The sequence below is a fragment of the Coregonus clupeaformis genome, unplaced genomic scaffold (genome assembly GCF_020615455.1).
Source record: "Coregonus clupeaformis isolate EN_2021a unplaced genomic scaffold, ASM2061545v1 scaf0137, whole genome shotgun sequence".
Classification (NCBI taxonomy): Eukaryota; Metazoa; Chordata; class Actinopteri; order Salmoniformes; family Salmonidae; genus Coregonus; species Coregonus clupeaformis.
The window spans coordinates 461,890-483,053 of record NW_025533592.1 but is presented as its reverse complement, the minus strand read 5'-3'; the positions used below and the strand labels follow the sequence as shown (position 1 = coordinate 483,053).

The 21,164-nt window shown below is 45.2% G+C and overlaps 1 protein-coding gene across 5 annotated transcripts in view; it reads left to right on the top strand.

Annotated features, from left to right (window-relative positions):
- The window catches only part of LOC121539399 (arf-GAP with SH3 domain, ANK repeat and PH domain-containing protein 2-like), a 110,353-nt gene that overhangs the window by 60,747 nt on the left and 28,442 nt on the right, over nucleotides 1-21,164 (top strand). For 3 of the 5 annotated variants that reach the window (XM_041847877.2, XM_041847876.2, XM_041847875.2), the window contains exons 5-12: nucleotides 7,175-7,224; nucleotides 11,229-11,358; nucleotides 11,491-11,576; nucleotides 11,660-11,735; nucleotides 11,889-11,975; nucleotides 18,021-18,029; nucleotides 18,629-18,732; nucleotides 19,218-19,287. In XM_041847877.2, the coding sequence (XP_041703811.2) occupies nucleotides 7,175-7,224; nucleotides 11,229-11,358; nucleotides 11,491-11,576; nucleotides 11,660-11,735; nucleotides 11,889-11,975; nucleotides 18,021-18,029; nucleotides 18,629-18,732; nucleotides 19,218-19,287 (612 nt within the window). The remainder of the gene's footprint in view (nucleotides 1-7,174; nucleotides 7,225-11,228; nucleotides 11,359-11,490; nucleotides 11,577-11,659; nucleotides 11,736-11,888; nucleotides 11,976-18,020; nucleotides 18,030-18,628; nucleotides 18,733-19,217; nucleotides 19,288-21,164) is intronic. The other 2 variants (XM_041847879.2, XM_041847878.2) reach the window with 1 other exon arrangement.

The following is a 21,164-nucleotide window of genomic DNA, read 5'->3' as shown; positions in this document are numbered from 1 at the left end:
AATTTATCTGAGCAAACCAGAAACCTTTCAATATATACATTCAAACAATACTTTAGAACCATTTAAATATAATACATTGGAAGGTTGTGCAGGACTATGGTAGATAAAGGACTGTTCGAGTATTTATTTGTAACAGTGTGTTATATGTGAAAATGTGATCGTATAATACATTGTATTTTTATGTTTAAAGACTCTTGGAAGATTAGTCCAAATGAGGACTAAAAGAGATCCTAATAAAATAAAATAAAATCACCTGCGGGATCGTCTGAGACCAGCCACCCGGACAGCTGATGAAACTGAGGAGTACTTGTCTGTAATAAAGCCCTTTTGTGGGGAAAAACTAATTATGTTTGGCTGGGCCTGGCTCCCCAGTGGGTGGGCCTATGCCTTCCCAGGCCCACCCATGGCTGTGCCCATGCCCAGTCATGTGAAATCCATAGATTAGGGCCTAATGAATTTATTTCAATTTCATTTTCTTATATGAACTATAACTCAGTAAAATAGTTGAAATTCTTGCATGTTGCGTTTATATTTTTGTTCAGTGTATATATACATTACTTGGCCAAATGTATGTGGACACCTGCTCGTCGAACATCTCATTCCAAAATCATGGGCATTAATATGGAGTTGGTCCCCACTTTGCTGCTATAACAACCTCTACTCTTCTGGGAAGGGCTTTCCACTAGATGTTGGAACATTGCTGTGGGGACTTGCTTCCATTCAGCCACAAGAGCGTTAGTGAGGTCGAGCACTGATGTTGAGCGATTAGGCCTGGCTTGCAGTGTTCGATGGGGTTGAGGTCAGGGCTCTGTGCAGGCCAGCCAAGTTCTTCCACACCGATCTCGACAAACCATTTCTGTATGGACCTCGCTTTGTGTATTGGGGCATTGTCATGCTGAAAGAGGAAAGGGCCTTCCCCAAACTGTTGCCACAAAGTTGGAAGCACAGAATCATCTATAATGTAATTGTATGCTGTAGCGTTAAGATTTCCCTTCACTGGAACTAAGGGGCCTAGCCCGAACCACGAAAAACAGCCCCTCCATCAAACTTTGTAGTTGGCACTATGCATTGGGGCAGGTAGCGTTCTCCTGGCATCTGCCAAACCCATATTCGTCCATCGGACTGCCAGATAGTGAAGCGTGATTCATCACTCCAGAGAACGCATTTCCACTGCTCCGGAGTCCAATGGCGGCGAGCTTTACACCACTCCAGCCGACGCTTGGCATTGCGCATCGTGATCTTAGGCTTGTGTGCGGCTACTCGGCCATGGAAACCCATTTCATGAAGCTCCCGGCGAACAGTTCTTGTGCTGGCGTTGCTTCCAAAGGCAGTTTGGAACTCTGTAGTGAGTGTTGCAACCGAGGACAGACAATTTTTTTTGCGCTTCAGAACTTGGCGATCCCGTTCTGTGAGCCTACGAATTGACTTGTTGGAAAGGTGGCATCCTATGACGGTGCCACGTCGAAAGTCACTGAAGTCTTGAGTACGGGCCATTCTACTGCAAATGTTTGTTTATGGAGATTGCATGGCTGTGTGCTCGATTTTATACACCTGTCAGCAACGTGTGTGGCTGAAATATCCGAATCCACTAATTTGAAGGGGTGTCCACATACTTTTGTAGCCATGAAGTGTATATATGTTTGTGAATGGTGTGTATGGACAGTATATGAATAGAAAAGGTAGTTATACTGTATAGGATGAGCCATCACTAGAATACACTATATACAGTTGAAGTCGGAAGTTTACTTGCACATTTTACATTTACATTTTAGTCATTTTAGTCCAGAGCGACTTACAGTTAGTATTGTATTGTATATATTTTTTTTTCATACTGGCCCCCCGTGGGAATCGAACCCACAACCCTGGCGTTGCAAACGCCATGCTCTACCAACTGAGCTACATCCCTGCCGGCCATTCCCTCCCCTACCCTGGACGACGCTGGGCCAATTGTGCGCCGCCCCATGGGTCTCCTGGTCGCGGCCGGCTACAATCCAGGATCTCTAGTGGCACAGCTAGCACTGCGATGCAGTGCCTTAGACCACTGCGCCACTCGGGAGACGTAGCCAAATACATTTAAACTCAGTTTTTCACAATTCCTGACATTTAATCCTTGTACAAATTCCCTGTCTTAGGTCAGTTAGGATCACCACTTTATTTTAAGAATGTGAAATGTCAGAATAATAGTAGAGAGAATGATTTATTTCAGCTTTCATTTATTTCATCACATTCCCAGTGGGTCAGAAGTATACATACACTCAATTAGTATTTGGTAGCATTGCCTTTAAATTGTTAAACTTGGGTCAAACGTTTCGGGTAGCCTTCCACAAGCTTCTCACAATAAGTTGGGTGAATTTTGTCCCATTCCTCCTGACAGAGCTGGTGTAACTGAGTCAGGTTTGTAGGCCTCCTTGCTCGCACACACCTTTTCAGTTCTGCCCCCACATTTTCTATAGGATTGAGGTCAGGGCTTTGTGATGGCCACTCCAATACCTTGACTTTGTTGTCCTTAAGCCATTTTGCCACAACTTTGGAAGTATGCTTGGGGTCATTGTCCATTTGGAAGACCCATTTGCGACCAAGCTTTAACTTCCTGACTGATGTCTTGAGATGTTGCTTCAATATATCCACATAATTTTCCTTCCTCATGATGCCATCTATTTTGTGAAGTGCACCAGTCCCTCCTGCAGCAAAGCACCCCCACAGCATGATGCTGCCACCCCCGTGCTTCATGGTTGGGATGGAGTTCTTCGGCTTGCAAGCGACCCCCTTTTTCCTCCAAACATAACGATGGTGGTTATGACCAAACAGTTTTATTTTTGTTTCATCAGACCAGAGGACATTTCTCCAAAAAGTACGATCTTTGTCCCCATGTGCAGTTGCAAACCGTAGTCTGGCTTTTTTATGGCAGTTTTGGAGCAGTAGCTTCTGAGCTTTGCTGAGCGGCCTTTCAGGTTATGTCGATATACAGTGAGGGAAAAAAGTATTTGATCCCCTGCTGATTTTGTACGTTTGCCCACTGACAAAGACATGATCAGTCTATAATTGTAATGGTAGGTTTATTTGAACAGTGAGAGACAGAATAACAACAACAACAAAATCCAGAAAAACGCATGTCAATAATGTTATAAATTGATTTGCATTTGAATGAGGGAAATAAGTATTTGACCCCTTCTCAATCAGAAAGATTTCTGGCTCCCAGGTGTCTTTTATACAGGTAACGAGCTGAGATTAGGAGCACACTCTAATAGGGAGTGCTCCTAATCTCAGCTTGTTACCTGTATAAAAGACACCTGTCCACAGAAGCAATCAATCAATCAGATTCCAAACTCTCCACCATGGCCAAGACCAAAGAGCTCTCCAAGGATGTCAGGGACAAGATTGTAGACCTACACAAGGCTGGAATGGGCTACAAGACCATCGCCAAGCAGCTTGGTGAGAAGGTGACAACAGTTGGTGCGATTATTCGCAAATGGAAGAAACACAAAAGAACTGTCAATCTCCCTCGGCCTGGGGCTCCATGCAAGATCTCACCTCGTGGAGTTGCAATGATCATGAGAACGGTGAGGAACTATAGTTTGTTAACAAGAAATTTGTGTAGTGGTTGAAAAACAAGTTTTAATGACTCCAACCTAAGTGTATGTAAACTTCCGACTTCAACTGTACATACACTGAGTGTACAAAACATTAGGTCTTAATAATGAGTTGCACCCCCTTTTTCCCTCAGAACAGCCTCAATTAGTTGCGATATGGACTACAAGGTGTCGAAAGCGTTCAACAGGGATGCTGGCCAAAGTTGACTCCAATGCTTCCCACAGATACAGTGGGGAGAACAAGTATTTGATACACTGCCGATTTTGTAGGTTTTCCTACTTACAAAGCATGTAGAGGTCTGTAATTTTTATCATAGGTACACTTCAACTGTGAGAGACGGAATCTAAAAAAAAATCCAGAAAATCACATTGTATGATTTTTAAGTTATTCATTTGCATTTTATTGCATGACATAAGTATTTGATCACCTACCAACCAGTAAGAGTTCTGGCTCTCACAGACCTGTTAGTTTTTCTTTAAGAAGCCCTCATGTTCTCCACTCATTACCTGTATTAACTGCACATGTTTGAACTCGTTACCTGTATAAAAGACACCTGTCCACACACTCAATCAAACAGACTCCAACCTCTCCATAATGGCCAAGACCAGAGAGTTGTGTAAGTACATCAGGGATAAAATTGTAGACCTGCACAAGGCTGGGATGGGCTACAGGACAATAGGCAAGCAGCTTGGTGAGAAGGCAACAACTGTTGGCGCAATTATTAGAAAATGGAAGAAGTTCAAGATGACGGTCAATCACCCTCGGTCTGGGGCTCCATGCAAGATCTCACCTCGTGGGGCATCAATGATCATGAGGAAGGTGAGGGATCAGCCCAGAACTACACGGCAGGACCTGTTCAATGACCTGAAGAGAGCTGGGACCACAGTCTCAAAGAAAACCATTAGTAACACACTACACCGTCATGGATTAAAATCCTGCAGCGTACGCAAGGTCCCCCTGATCAAGCCAGCGCATGTCCAGACCCGTCTGAAGTTTGCCAATGACCATCTAGATGATCCAGAGGAGGAATGGGAGAAGGTCATGTGGTCTGATGAGACAAAAATATAGCTTTTTGGTCTAAACTCCACTCGCCGTGTTTGGAGGAAGAAGAAGGATGAGTACAACCCCAAGAACACCATCCCAACCGTGAAGCATGGAGGTGGAAACATCATTCTTTGGGGATGCTTTTCTGCAAAGGGGACAGGACGACTGCACCGTATTGAGGGGAGGATGGATGGGGCCATGTATCACGAGATCTTGGCCAACAACCTCCTTCCCTCAGTAAGAGCATTGAAGATGGGTCGTGGCTGGGTCTTCCAGCATGACAACGACCCGAAACACACAGTAAGGGCAACTAAGGAGTGGCTCCGTAAGAAGCATCTCAAGGTCCTGGAGTGGCCTAGCCAGTCTCCAGACCTGAACCCAATAGAAAATCTTTGGAGGGAGCTGAAAGTCCGTATTGCCCAGCGACAGCCCCGAAACCTGAAGGATCTGGAGAAGGTCTGTATGGCGGTGTGGGCCAAAATAAAATAAAATAAAATAAAATTGTATTGGTCACATGCGCCGAATACAACAGGTGCAGACATTACAGTGAAATGCTTACTTACAGCCCTTAACCAACAGTGCATTTATTTTTAACAAAAAAAGTAAAAATAAAACAACAACAAAAAAAGTGTTGAGAAAAAAAGAGCAGAAGTAAAATAAAATCCCTGCTGCAGTGTGTGCAAACGTGGTCTCTAATTGCAAACAAAGGTTTCTGTACCAAATATTAAGTTCTGCTTTTCTGATGTATCAAATACTTATGTCATGCAATGAAATGCAAATTAATTACTTAAAAATCATACAATGTGATTTTCTGGATTTTTGTCTCACAGTTGAAGTGTACCTATGATAAAAATTGCAGACCTCTACATGCTTTGTAAGTAGGAAAACCTGCAAAATCGGAAGTGTATCAAATACTTGTTCTCCCCACTGTATGTCAAGTTGGCTGGATGTCCTTTGGGTGGTAGACCATTCTTGATACACATGGAAAACTGTTGAGTGTGAAAAACCCAGCATCGTTGCAGTTCGTGACCCACTCAAACTGGTGCGCTTGGCACCTACTACCATACCCCATTCAAAGGCACATCTTTTTTCATTGATCATCCTTGGGATGTTTCTACAACTTGATTGGCGTCCACCTGTGTTAAATTAAATTGATTGGACATGATTTGGAAAGGCACACACCTGTCTATACAAGGTCCCACAGTTGACAGTGCATGTCAGAGCAAAAACCAAGCCATGAGGTTGAAAGAATTGTCTGTAGAGCTCCAAGACATGATTGTGTCAAGGCACAGATCTGGGGAAGGGTACCAAAACATTTCTGCAGCATTGAATGGAAGAAGTTTGGAACCACCAAGACTCTTCCTAGAGCTGTCCGCCTGGCCAAACTGAGCAGTCGGGGGAGAAGGGCCTTGGTCAGGGAGGTGACCAAGAACTCGATGGTCACTCTGACAGAGCTCCAGAGTTCCTCTGTGGAGATGGGAGAACCTTCCAAAAGGACAACCATCTCTGCAGCACTTCACCAGTCAGGCCACTCTTCAGTAAAAGGCACATGAAAGCCCGCTTGGAGTTTGCCAAAAGGGACCTAAAGGACTTTAAGACCATGAGAAACAAGATTCTCTGGTCTGATGAAACCAACATTTAAATCTTTGGCCTGAATGCCAGGTGTCACGTCTGTAGGAAGCCTGGCACCATCCCTACGGTGAAGCATGGTGGTGGGCTGCATCAGGTTGTGAGGATGTTTATCAGCGGCACGGACTAGGAGACTAGTAAGGCTCGAGGGAAAGATGAACGGCGCAAAGTTCCTTGATGAAAACCTGCTCAGGACCTCAGACTGGGGTGAAGGTTCACCTTCCAACAGGACAACGACCCTAAGCACACAGCCAAGCCAACGCAGGAGTGGCTCCGGGACAACTCTCTGAATGTCCTTGAGTGGCCCAGCCAGAGCCCGAACTTGAACCCGATCAAACATCTCTGCAGAGACCTGAAAATAGCTGTGCAGCGATGCTCCCCAACCAACCTGACAGAGCTTGAGAGGCTCTGCTGAGAAGAATGGGAGAAACTCCCCAAATACAGGTGTGCCCAGCTTGTAGTGTCATACCCAAGAAGACTCGGCTGTAATCGCTGCCATAGGTGCTTCGATAAAGTACTGAGTAAAGGGTCTGAATACATATGTAAATGTGATATTTCAGATATTTGCATATATTTCTAAAAATCAGTTTTTGCTTTGTCATTATGGAGTATTGTGTGTAGATTGATTGAGGGGAAAAAAACAATTTAATCCATTTTAGAATAAGGCTGTAACGTAACAAAATGTGGAAAAAGTCAAGGGGTCTAAATACTTTCCGAATGCACTGTATGTTTACTCAATGTTACAGTTGACATAAATCCAAAATTTTCTGTTTTTGTGGGTGGAGTTATGTGTACAGATCCTGGTATGTAGATCCGACTCATCATTAGTCCACATTCTGTTTCTGAATTTGAAGTTCCAATGTTGACACCTGTTTATTGTTTTATTTTCTCTCTGCTTTTTTCTTCACAGGACCTGAAAAAACCTTTTGATAAGGCCTGGAAAGACTACGAAACAAAAGCGTAAGGATTTTAATATTTTACGAGCAGCAATATGAAAATAGGTTCTGGCCCATTCACAGTATTAGCGTAGACTACAAAGACGATCAGATGGTCATTCCATTGTCTTTTGGTCCATACTATGGCCATACCGTAGCAGTTTGTTCAAGCATTTTGATAATAGTTTGCATTTGACCGTATACAGTAATTGTCATCAGTGTAGCCCCATTTGATCATCAAATGCATAGGCAATATGTTGAATGAGATGCAATGTGATATTTGTCTTGTCCCTTGTCTGTGCTTGTAATATTCACCATCTCCCAACCAATCTCACCTTGTGGTCATCAATTAATGAATACACCCCCGAGCCGACTAGGTGAAAAATCTGTCGATGTGCCCTTGAGCAAGGCACTTAACCCTAATTGCTCCTGTAAGTCGCTCTGGATAAGAGCGTCTGCTAAATGACTAAACAAACAAACAAACCCTCAATAACAAATCATCCCTACACCCCTCTATCCACACTGACGTCATTGTGATTTTGCATGCCAGCAGTATATGACATTTTATAGCACTCTGATATATTTTCCAAGCTGCAAAGGACATTCTATACTGAAAGGGTAATACATTTTCTTCTCCGGCACCAATCTGATGACGAGATAGTACTGACTTTGTAGTAAGTTCAAAGTTCAACCGGATGCCATGATGACGTCTTTGACCCCGTTTTATATTCCTCCATTGATATCTCAAATCTCTTCGTCTGCGATTATAACGCCTTTCATATTTCACAGAAACAAAGCTATGAGACTCTTTGCCTCAAACTCCACTCTGGCCCTGACCACATTAACCCTTTACACCCATGAGAATTGTCCTATATGGGCTAAATGGAAATGTTTCTTACGGAAGACAAATAAAAAGCATATGCGTAACCATGGTAGCAATTGAAGGGAACAGTTTCAAGATTATGGGAAAACTATTAGACCAAAGGTGAGGACACAACAGTTAATTACATTGTTGATAACAAAATCAGAAAATACTCTGGATACATTCAGTAACATGATAAGAATATTCCTGGAAAATGTGGGGTAGGTGCAACATAAGACAAAACATTTGAGTGAGAGGACCAGCTGGTGTCTCTAAGTGGCCACACAACTCTCCAAAGTGTGCGTAGTCACTCAACGAAGATTCTTCAACTATAAGGTGCTTTTTTGAGCTCTCCTAGCTATGCCGTTTAGGAACTAGAGAAAGTACACTTGTAGTTGTTTTATTTGGAACACAACCCTGCACCCCGCCATCACACAATTACTGTTTTTGTTTACGCAATCCAAAAACGGTTCATTATAAATCGCAATCTGGGTCAGGTGTGCATCATTTGAAAGCCTGTTCTATTGCCAACATGACTAGCTAAGTTATGAAATACGATATTAGTGTTAGGCTTTCACAAGGCAATTCAGGGAAACAGATAATAATTTTAGTGCACATAGAAAGGAGTCATGAGTGCGTTCAGGTGCGTGTGCCGCAGCGAATTTTCTTCACAATAGACAAACTTAGGCTCATTCTGTTCAGAACAACCAAGGTTATGACGCCATGTCATCTTGTAACTGTTGTTGTGACGTGACTTTCATTATTGTGATGACTATTATTTATCAAATAATTACCTACTATGTTTAATTTTTACTAGATTAAATTAATCATGTAACAATTAACTCATTAGGAATTTGGGGCACCATGGGAAAAGTTGTTTAACGAGTTACCGTTTCCCGAATTAACTCTAAAGATATCTAGCTATCTCTTATCATTTAACAGTCATTTATCATTTATCATTTACCTCAGTCTCATTCTGAAAGTCGTAGACTCTTTAAGTCTGCACGAACCCGGGTCTTACTGATCATTCCGTACCACACAAATGTATTTAATTATTTATTTACTAACTAATTAAAAATGATAACACAAGAAGTCTGATCTGATCATTCTTCTCAATCTGGTAAAGAGGGGCGTTTCCGTCATACTGACACGCTCTCTGAGCTCCCTCGGGCGTGGCTAGTTATGAGGCAAAAGTATTATTATCACTATGATTTTGTTAGAAAGCTAAAATCACATTCCTATCTTCACGAAAACATTGTCTTCCTCCTTGATATTTTCTACCCAAGGTACAGGATGTAATCCTGATATCCACAGTGTAAAAGCTCTTCAAGTCACAATGTTTTCCTTATAACGCCTTTATACCATTTAATGACATCACAAAATAGACATTAATTTTCCATATTCCATCATTCCCAACGTTTGGATGTTTAAATATATTGTCCCGATGTTCATTGTTGGATGTTGAAGTTTTTGGGCGGCAAAAAGTATCTGAAACAAAGGCATTCCTTTCACCATACTAGGATGCCAGAGATAGATTCTCCTATCTCTAGTTTATGGCAGTATTAAGGTGTCGAGACCGGCACTGCCCCCCTGTGGGTAAGATGGTGTGGTTGTTGTCGGCCATTTGCCAAGCTGATGTGAGGCCTTCGATCCTCACCCAGGGAGAGTCATGACACTGTACATCAAACATAGTGATCATAAACGTTGACATTGTATATGACATGAGTTTTATAATATGGAAATATGAAGTTCACAACTCACTGGTGTTTTGCTTGCTTGTATGACATCAAAGCTGTATATATTATAATCCTCAACATCTTATCTTTCAAAATACATAATGTCCTCTTAATTTATAGCATTTCCACTCAGACAACAAAACATTTGCAAAAGTTGCCCAATTAGCGGGAGGGATGGGGGTAACTTCTTGCCGCGTGCGGTGTTCAAGTTCAGAACGTCTGTCAGTCAAAACCCATACAGTGCTGTGAAGCGCAGAGCCAGAGCTCTGACATCATGTAGAGCATGTTACTATACAGCCACTGCGTTACAATTTAGGCATTTATCAGTGCCCAAATCTGCCATTTTCAACCTGTATACGGGTATGAGTGTAAAGGGTTAAACTGGTTTGCGAACACCCTGCTGTTGTCCCTACAGTTTGAGTTCCAGTTGATCTACTATCTCTTATCTCTGTATCAACGGTCTTTTGTGGCTCTTGTGGCGACTGCGCAACATGTGGCTGGTTTTAGCTTTTTCTCTACCCTAATGCTTCTGGGCTGAGGATTAATGTGTTAGCTTTGCAGAGGTTTTATTAATGAAAGAAGTCGCATCTTGAAGTGTTTCCGTATGACAGTTACTTGATGTGTAGGAAGCGGGGCCCTTGGAGTGCATCCAAGCACCCTGATTGGTTGGCACCAGCGGGTGATTGACAGGCCTGAAGGCCAATCAGATTGAGAGGGCCAGCCTTTTTTACACAGCAAGTTTTTTAAATACAAAAGAGTTAGGTCTGCTTAATAATTATTTTTTGCCAAGGAAAAAATATTGTGATGCTGGTATCATCACAGCCCTAATAACATTGTGGTTACGCAGCCTTACAGGAGCAGACCAGGGCGCAGCGCTGGCTCATGCATTCACACACCACTCTGCCATCAGCTTGATGCCCCTCCCCTCTCTGTCTGTCTGTTTTGATATGATCTGTTTGTCGTTATGTTTCTTGGTTCTGATTCGTTTGGAATAGCCTTGTTGCGTCTGTGTCTTGATGCTTCCAAATGACCCAAGCTGTCGACTGACTGCATCCAGAGTTGCCAAAAACGGACAAGTCATTAACGTTGGTTTAATGATGGACCACAGTGATGAGGGCCTAACACCCATAACCAAACGCATGAGTGAGAGGCCGTCTGCTCTCAAACCTGAATGAAAACAGGCGTCACTTGAGTCTCCCTAAGCTTCTTCATGGGAGGAGCCAAATGCTGCATCCTTTTGTAGGGGAATATGCTAAGCTAGTTAGCATATGTAAAATAATTACCTGTTGCATGGAATGGTCCTCACCCTTCCCTCCTCTGTATATTTCCTGTTTGGTGTACTGTCCGTTTATGTTTGTGTCCGTGGTTGGGAATGCCACAAGGCGTCATGGTGCACACTTTGACCCCCAATGATGTCACTTCCTGTCTTAGCACTAAGATCGAGAAGGAGAAGAAGGAGCATGCGCGGCAGCATGGCATGATCCGCACTGAGATCAGCGGGGCAGAGATAGCAGAGGAGATGGAGAAGGAGAGGAGGTTCTTCCAGCTGCAGATGTGTGAGGTGGGTAAGGAAAGTGGTGCAGCTCAGGCCTGGGTTGCCAGATTGGTAGAGCTCAGGCCTGGGTTGCCAGATAAGGTCAAGTACAGAGACGTAGTGGAGGGTTTGCTGACATTGTGAAATTCTGTCTCGCAGTATCTTCTTAAAGTGAATGAGATCAAGATCAAGAAAGGGGTGGACCTACTCCAGAATCTCATCAAATATTTCCATGCACAGTGCAAGTAAGTCCTGAACTCAGTGAAAGTTTGCATTTAACCAAATGTTCACCTCGTGGGGAAAACGGCTGATGTCTCTCTCTCTTCAGTTTCTTTCAGGATGGGCTGAAGACAGTAGACAACCTCAAACCCTCCATAGAGAAGCTAGCCACAGACTTACACACGGTGAGTTCCTCAAGACTACTGTTGACATCTTTATGGGTATGTAAGGACTTTCCTGTTGAATTCAACAAAAGTATTCTGTGTGACTCTGTAATCTTTGTATGACCCATGTGACCTTTGTATGACCTATGTATGACCTTTCTGTGACCTCTCCAGATAAAGCAGGCCCAGGACGAGGAGAGGAAGCAGCTCACTCAGCTACGGGACGTCCTCAAGTCAGCGCTACAGGTGGAGCAGAAGGAGGTAACACCCATAGACTGAGACAGCTCTAGGGCCCATAGCCTGTTTTAGCATGGGCAGCGCCACTGAGGACTTGCACCATTTTTAAGTAGTCAACAGGGAGTGACTTCCTGTGGGTTAAGGAAGGATCACATCATTCCATCCAGGTCATCAAAAGAGATCAGGCAATCAATTATACTCCTGAGCAATGTTCCCTCAAAGCTGCGCACAGTAGCCCGAGACTGCTGCGCGGCTCTCCTGGGACTGCAGCGCAGAAATATCAGCCCACAGAGAGATGCAGGAATTTGAACTTCACTCAACTTTCTAGAGCAGTGGTCACCAACCGGTCAATCGCGATCGACTGGTCGATCTCCAAGGCATTCCTAGTCGACGACGATAAAGCCTTTTGTTCCTTTTATTATTTTTTTTGCCTCGGGTTGTTTGCCGTAGGTGCACATGATTCAGCTGCCCTGCTCGTTGGGTAGGCAAACTGTTGCCATTTGAACATTTTACATTTACATTTTAGTCATTTAGCAGACGCTCTAATCAAGAGCGATTTACAGTTAGTGAGTGCATACATTTTCATACTGAACCATTTAATGTGTCTGAAGGTACAAACTCTGCCTTCCCGGCGGGCCCAGAGAGCAAATCAAGTGTGCTATAGGCCTACCGCTGGCCAGTTTGGATGGCTCAGATGACCGTGTCTGCAGTAACATAGTGTGACGTCACGAGAGGCTACACAGCTTTTAGCGGGATTGCTCAAGTAGTGCAAGGAGACAAGGTTCAAACAAAACAAGGATTTTATTATAGGTCTTGGGAAATTAACGAAAATATAACAAAATTCTGTTCTCTTGTGGCTCTTTAAGGGTTAACAGTTCAGGGATGTCTCTTCCACATCCAAAATCATAATTCTCACTCGCTCAGATAACTTTTCCCCAGCCTTACTGTAGTCCACGTTGCAGCTAGTGGCCAACCCAGCAAAAAGTCCTTCCAAATGTGTCTCCTGTATTTCCACAGGTGCATATATCCAAAGGTGAGTATTTCCCAAAGGTAAGTATCTCCAAATCCTTATATTCCTCATGGAAGTGGACGTGCAGCACTCTTGTCCTCCAGAGAGCCCAGGTTGGAGACTGTGTCTCTTCACCCCCCACACACTCCCTCAGTGTGTCTCTTCCCTTCCCAAACCTTCAGCTCATCAGCTCCTCATTTGTTTCAGCTGCGTGGGAAGATTGGCCATAGAGGGGTGGAGTTCCCGACCATACCAGCAGATGGAGCCATAGCTGTCTGGGTTTGCAGCCACCTCAGGGGGATGTAACGTCCCTCCAGGACACAGCCTCTCGTGACATCACACATCCCCCTCCTCGGGACCGACGTCCTCGTCGGGGTAAAGGCAGCGAAGAAGGCATCACGCCGGGAGCGGCGTCCGCATTGCCGTGGTGCTTGCCAGACTGCTCTCTCTTCAACTCCTCCAACTCTAGGACCAGGGACTCAGCCTCCTGTTGTCTCTCCTTGAGTTTCTTACTGAACGCATCAGCCTTGGTTTTAGCAGAGTTTAGCTTCTGTTGAGCAGCTTTCAGTTCCTTCTCTCTCTCTGCCTCCGCATTCTTCATCTTGTTCTCCAACACCTTGTACTTCTCCTCTGCCTTCTTCTGGACCTCCTTACTACTGCGCAGGGTCTCCTCACACTCCTCGATGGTCCTGCGCAGCCTCTCCAGCTCCTCCTGTTGCTTAGGGAAGGAGCTCTGTTGGAGTTTAACCTGGAGGATATCTAACTCTTCTGTCTTCATGTCTAACTGTTGCTTTAACAAACGATACCTCTCAGCGGTCCCCTTCAGACCAGACAGTTCTTTGTCCAGATTCTGTAGCTCCGTCTCTGTGTCGGTCTGGGCACCTGCCATCCCTATCAGAGCCCGGGCGGGAGTGAGTAATTCGGAGGATTGCACCGGAGCCTTCCCAGGATGAGTCTTGCCTCTCCGTTTCCGAGGTACTCGGGTTATCCTCTCCTGAGACTCTCTCCAGAGTGGGTAAAAGGCTGGGCAGTCTCGTCCAATTAGGACAGGGACGGGGAGGGAATCAACCACCCCCGCCGTCGTGTGTATGGTTCCCCCGTGTGCTGGTCATTGTAAGTTCAGTAATGGGGTATTCTCTGGTGTCCCCATGGACACAGGAAACTGGGAGGACTTTCCCCGGGGTCAGACACGTTGGGCCCACCAAATCCTTACGCACCAGGGTGGTCCGGCTACCAGAATCCAGTAAGGCCTCCACATCATGGTGATTCACAGTTACCGGGCAGGTGGGGGGTCGATCTGGGCCGCCATCTACGACTCCCAAGAGCGAGGCAAAACGGTGTGTGGGTGCTGAGCTGGAGGACTCCGCAGTGGGCATAGGTTCATCGGCTGGTTTCCCACACTGCCAGGAGATATGTCCCATCTCCCCACACCGGTAACACTGTCGAGTTTCCCCCCTCCTGGTGTACTCTTCTTGGACCCGCCTGGTTTCTGGCTCCCCCTGGAGCCGGGATAAGTCCTGACGTGGCTGGGTTCGAGACCTTGGGGTCCTTTGGACGGGTTCTTCCCATTTGTGGTGGGGCCGCACTCCTGGGGTCTTTTCGGGAAGCATTCAGCATCTCCGCTGTGGCCTGGTACTTTTCCACAGCTTCCACGGTCAGATCAGCCGTGGTCAAGGCCTGTTGACTGATGAACCGTTTTGCCTCATAAGGCAGGGCGCGTAGGTAACGATCCACCACAACGGCCTCCACCACCGCCGCTGCTGTATTCCTCTGCGGATCCAGCCATTTCCTTGCGATTCGGACAAGTTCATGCATCTGCGCCCGAGGAGGTTGGTCTGGTTGGAAGGTCCAGCTGTGAAAGCGCTGGGCCATACCAAACTTTGTGAGTCCATATCTGCTGAGGATCTCAGACTTCAGGGCATCATAGTCAGTAACCTGGTCAGGGCCCAGGTCCCGGACAGCATTCAGCGATTCCCCGGTTAGAAAGGGGGCTAACAGACCAACCCACTGTGGCTTGGGCCAGGCTTCCCTAGTGGCCGTGGCCTCAAATGCATGCAGGTATGCCTCAATGTCATCGGTAGCTCCCATCTTAGATATAAAGTCACTTGCCTTTATTGGGCGGGTATTTTGGACCACCCTCTGTCTCTGCAACTGCAATTCCTCTGCCTTCAGAAGGTTGGCTTTCTTTTGCTCCTCCAAGAGAGCCACGTTTGCTTGCATCTGGGCTTGCTGGCCAGCAACAAGGGCTTTCAATATGTCCTCCATTTCAGTCGGGCGGGGAGCCTACGGCCAACTTGGAAAACTGGGTGATCAAACCTTCGGTATCCTCCTCTGACATGCACTATTAACGCTTGAGCGTGCCCGTATTCTCCACCATCTGTGACGTCACGAGAGGCTACACAGCTTTTAGCGGGATTGCTCAAGTAGTGCAAGGAGACAAGGTTCAAACAAAACAAGGATTTTATTATAGGTCTTGGGAAATTAACGAAAATATAACAAAAATTCTGTTCTCTTGTGGCTCTTTAAGGGTTAACAGTTCAGGGATGTCTCTTCCACATCCAAAATCATAATTCTCACTCGCTCAGATAACTTTTCCCCAGCCTTACTGTAGTCCACGTTGCAGCTAGTGGCCAACCCAGCAAAAAGTCCTTCCAAATGTGTCTCCTGTATTTCCACAGGTGCATATATCCAAAGGTGAGTATTTCCCAAAGGTAAGTATCTCCAAATCCTTATATTCCTCATGGAAGTGGACGTGCAGCACTCTTGTCCTCCAGAGAGCCCAGGTTGGAGACTGTGTCTCTTCACCCCCCACACACTCCCTCAGTGTGTCTCTTCCCTTCCCAAACCTTCAGCTCATCAGCTCCTCATTTGTTTCAGCTGCGTGGGAAGATTGGCCATAGAGGGGTGGAGTTCCCGACCATACCAGCAGATGGAGCCATAGCTGTCTGGGTTTGCAGCCACCTCAGGGGGATGTAACGTCCCTCCAGGACACAGCCTCTCGTGACATCACAATAGCTACAGCAAAGTTGATACTGTGAAATTTCAAAATGTTTAAAACCATGACTAGAGAGAGACTGTCAACGAATACAGCAAAGAGATGCTGTTTTTATCAGTGAGTTCATGCTTAAGTTCTTACTCAGCACTGTCAACACTTCGTATTCAACACTTTTATAAGCCATAAAATGTGTGTTCTTCCTATTTCCACTCAGGGCTACAACAAGCACTTCTGCAGTAATGAATGAGTAGGAAAGTGTATCTATAGGCTTGCGTTGTTGTTATTATTAGCAGCTTGGGTCTTTTTTAATATCGAGGAATATTTCACTTTCTCTGTTCATAGGAGTAACAACATGAATTTGTCCGTGAGGCAGATTTCGCAATCAGTTGGAAGACGGTGTCCCTTTTTGGTCAGTGTCAGTTGAGATGTTGAGAGGAGGACCGTCAGTCTGCTGCTCTTCCCTCCTATTCTATTGCGTTGACACGCACCACTCAGCCCGTATTCTACACTGACCGATGCAGCATAAACCATCAGAGCTGCAGTAGGCCTATATGCAAATAGACCATTGCCATATATGGATCTGTGCCATTTACTTTGAACTGGACTGTGTTTACAGCAAGAACGGTCGTGAGTAGATGCGCTTGTTTTGAGATCAAAGCAAGAGCTGCATGTAACCACGTGTGCACATTTTGTTCATATCCTTTGCTAGTTAGTGAGTTATAAGCCTAGTTATAGATAATTTGTAGTCAGCAATAGGGGAATGATTGCTTCCAACAAGAGCACAAAGCGTATACATTTCTAGACATCTTTTAAAAGCGAGTCAGGTAAAGAGCTTTTTTTTTGTCTTAAAGGGGCAGTGTTGTATTTTGAGAAATGCTTGAATAAGCTAAGTAGTCAATAGGCAGATAGCATACTTTGTCTGATTCTTTGTAATAATGGTATGGGAATAATAATGCATTTTATTTTTTAAAGTGGTTTCTTGCATCAAACAGCACAACGTTTTCAGTCACCTCCTTGTCTGAAGGACAAGTGGATAAACAGGTTAATGTCAAGCCCTGCATGTTTAAAAAAAAAAGTATCATGGAATGTAGGCCTACATTGAACAACACACATTGGCTGCTACTGTAGGCTGAATGATAGAACAGCTATTTCCATGTTAAAATGTTATGGGATGCATTTTCTCCATTGTTTTTGATGGTAGGCCACTCTGGTAGGCCTACATTATGATCAAATAGCTACAGTAGCCTACATGGCCACTGTTAAAACTGTAACTTAAAGCGGGTACAGGCTCAGTGTTCACAGTAAACGTGTAAACGCGCGCTGGACGTTGCACCGAATTTTCACAACGTTCAAGTTTGCACTCAGCTGACCTGAAGTTTGCTCAGTGCCCACATTCTTTTGAGGGAACATTGCTCCTGAGCAAACATTCCATAGCTACAGGTGGCAGTAAATACAAACCTTGGCTTCATACCTGTTCAGACAACACACTCCAGGTGGCAGTATGCACCCTATCTGTTTGTTTAACGACTCATAGAAGTAGTAGAAGAAGAAATGGACTACTTCAAAGGCGCTGCCTATGCCGCCATTTTGGCACAGATGCAAAGAAGCCCCCTCAATCGACCTTTAATGGGAACACCCACCAATGACACACATACAGTACACACACATGGCAACCCTCTACTGGCCTAGTCTTTTCACTGTCACAAGCCCAAGTTAGACCTACAATAATATAGCTGTCTGTATCTAATCTAATCTGCTTCATTCCTATCCTATTAGTGATGCATTTACATGTTCAAAATCCTGATATACATAACCAAAGCCCCCTTCACTCCCTGTCAACTTTAGCAAGCTAATTGAAAGAACCCATTAATGGTATATGGTGCACTCTTACGATGTGCTTTAATACTGTCTTTTACCGGATGCTTTTATCCAAAATGACTTTCAGTTGCCACATGTACTTATGTACTTCCTGGCTTTAGCTACTATGTGGAGAACTAGGCTACTGTCTGTTTTATCTCTATGTTCTCTTCTTTACTTCACTGCCTCCGCCTCTTTGTGAACCAAGTCTAGGAGAGTAAGTTTATCGTCTGCGCGCACTTTCTGTGCTTGTCTATCTATGGTTGTGGTGTTTTGTCAATCATTTTCAAAAGAGAGCGTTTGTGGGGGAAGAGATGGGCGGGGCAGGGCGGTTGGGGGGGGTGGGATTTGAAACGCGGAGGTACTATCTGTACTTATGAAATAGTTGTTTTCCTTTTTAATTGTTACACCTGAAGACGTTCCTTTAGAAGGCCTTTGCCCCTCCCCTTCTCGGTTTCCCTATACCACTTTCTGTGACGAGGGGATGTCACTAGTGCATGACCCCAGGGCTTTGCTTGTCTTATATGTACATATTGTAGCAGCATCTCAATAATCTAAAGATGCTCCCCTTCCTTGTCTCCTCTCCTTCATCGGCACTAAAAGCAGTGGATGGGTGAAAGCAGATGCCCAGCCAGCATCCCGATCCGCCATATTGCTTTCTCCTATCCTGGAATTTTCAGATTAGAGCTGACAAAGGAGAGGTACAAGGAGAGGAAGCCACTGTAGACAATTGAGATGCACCCCACCCAAACTCACTGGCTGCTGTGTCTTGTGCCTTATGTTTGTGTGTGTGTGTGTGTGCCGGTATTGTTGAAGGAGTCCCAGGTTCGACAGAGCACCACCTACAGTTTGCACCAGCCTCAGGGCAACAAGGAGCACGGTACCGAGCGCTGTGGGAACCTCTACAAGAAGAGTGACGGGTCAGTTTCTCGCTTTCTTCTGTTAAACGTGTAGCATCTTCAAAAAACATTCAAAGAACCAAATGGCCAGACCAAACAAACAAACACACAAAGTTCCCTCAGGTAATTGTGATGGCATTTAGAGGCGAACGTGCATAAAAATGGCAGAATTCAAATATGAAATATGACTATCCACTGAGTTTTTAAACTACGGCGCGCGATATGGTTCAATGTGCCAATAATGTGCCAATTACCTCCCTTATTGCTGATACAGCATATAAGGAAATCCATATTCCATGTTATTTTTATGGTTGAGCTTCTCCCCGGAGACATGAATACACTGCCCAGACTGTACACCATTACTTATGCATGTACATATTAATGACGTTAATAATTCATTAGCCATGTCTGTTCGGTTACAATGTGGATTCATCCAGTGTGTCACACTGGAGCTGGGATGTTATGTCTGTGTGTGTCACAATATGTCGTGTGCCCCATCCCCCCAGGCTAAGGAAAGTGTGGCAGAAGAGAAAGTGTTCAGTAAAGAACGGATACCTTACCATATCACATGGGACGGTGAGTAATGTGCACACACACACACACACACACACACGGACACGGACACGGACACATACGCACAGAGGGCAAGACAACCTAGTCCTAGCCAGTTAGCATTAATTTAAAGTAGGCTAACGGCACTAGCCTGTTAGCCTACACTTCACCCGCCTGCTCTCTTAATGGAGATGAAGCACTCAATCTCACTCATTCTGTCAAACCAGACTGTTCACTGGTTATCAAACATCTCAGGCATCAGACATGCCCAACATGGAGCACTTTGGGTTAATTTAGCTAAAATGGTGGTGGCTTTAGTATTAGAATCACTCTAACACCTCAAAGAGTGTCATACACTACATGTCCAAAAGTATGTGGACACCTGCTCGTCGAACATCTCATTCCAAGATCATGGGCATTATTATGGAGTTGGTCCCCCCTTTGCTGCTATAACAGCCTCCACTCTTCTGGGAAGGCTTTCCACTAGATGTTGGAACATTGCTGCGGGGACTTGCTTCCATTCAGGCATAAGTGCATTAAAGAGGTCGGACACTGATGTTGGGCGATAGGGCCTGGCTCGCAGTCGGCGTTACAATTCATCCCAAAGGTGTTCGATGGGGTTGAGGTCAGGGCTCTGTGCAGGCCAGTCAAGTTCTTCCACACCGATCTCAACAAACCATTTCTGTATGGACCTCGCTTTGTGCAAGGGGGCATTGTCATGCTGAAACAGGAAAGGGCCTTCCCCAAACTGTTGCCACAAAGTTGGAAGCACAGAATCATCTAGAATGTCATTGTAGGCTGTAGCGTTAAGATTTCTCTTCACTGGAACTAAGGGGCCTAGCCTGAACCATGAAAAATAGCCCCAGACCATTATTCCTCCTCCACCAAACTTTACATTTGGCACTATGCATTAGGGCAGGTAGCGTTTTCCTGGTGTCTGCCAAACCCAGATTAGTCCGTCGGACTGCCAGATGGTGAAGCATGATTCATCATTCCAGAGAATGCGTTTCCACTGCTCCAGAGTCCAATGAAGGCAAGCTTTACACCACTCTAGCCGACACTTGGCATTGCGCATGGTGTTCTTAGGCTTGTGTGCGGCTGCTCGGCCATGGAAACCCATTTCATGAAGCTCCCGACGAACAGTTATTGTGCTGGTGTTGCTTCCAGAGGCAGTTTGGAACTCTGTAGTGAGTGTTGCAACCGAGGACAGACAAATTTTACGCGCTTCAGCACTCGGCGGTCCCGTTCTGTGAGCTTGTGTGACCTGGCACTTCTCACCTAGACATTTCCACTTCACAATAACAGCACTTACAGGGCAGAAATTTGACGAACTGACTTGTTGGAAAGGTGGCATCTTATGACAGTGCCACGTTGAAAGTCACTGAGCTTTTCAGTAAGGCCATTCTACTGCCAATGTTTGTCTGTGGAGATTGCATGGCTGTGTGCTCGATTTTATACACCTGTCAGCAACGGGTGTGGCTGAAATATCTGAATCCACTCATTTGAAGGGGTGTCCGCATAATTTTGTAAACAAGCACCAGGGTCTCACCGGTCTATTGATTTCCTCTACTCTGCTCCACTTCCCTCCATTACACTAGATTTACTCTCTCGCTCTCTCTCTCTCTCACTTCATTGCCGTCTTACGCCATCTTCCTCTCTCCCTCTCTCTCCCTCTCTCTCTCTCTCTCTCTCTCTCCCTCTCTCTCCCTCTCTCTCTCATATCGCCGTCTCACTCCATCTTCCTCTCTCTTGCTTTCTCTCTCTTGCTCTCACTTCATCGCCGTCTCGCTCCATCTTCCTCTCTTTGTTTTATCTTCCTCTCTCTCTCTCTCTCTCTCTCTCTCTCTCACTCTCTCTCGCTCCCCCTATTTCAAAAGGCACACATACACAAACACACCACA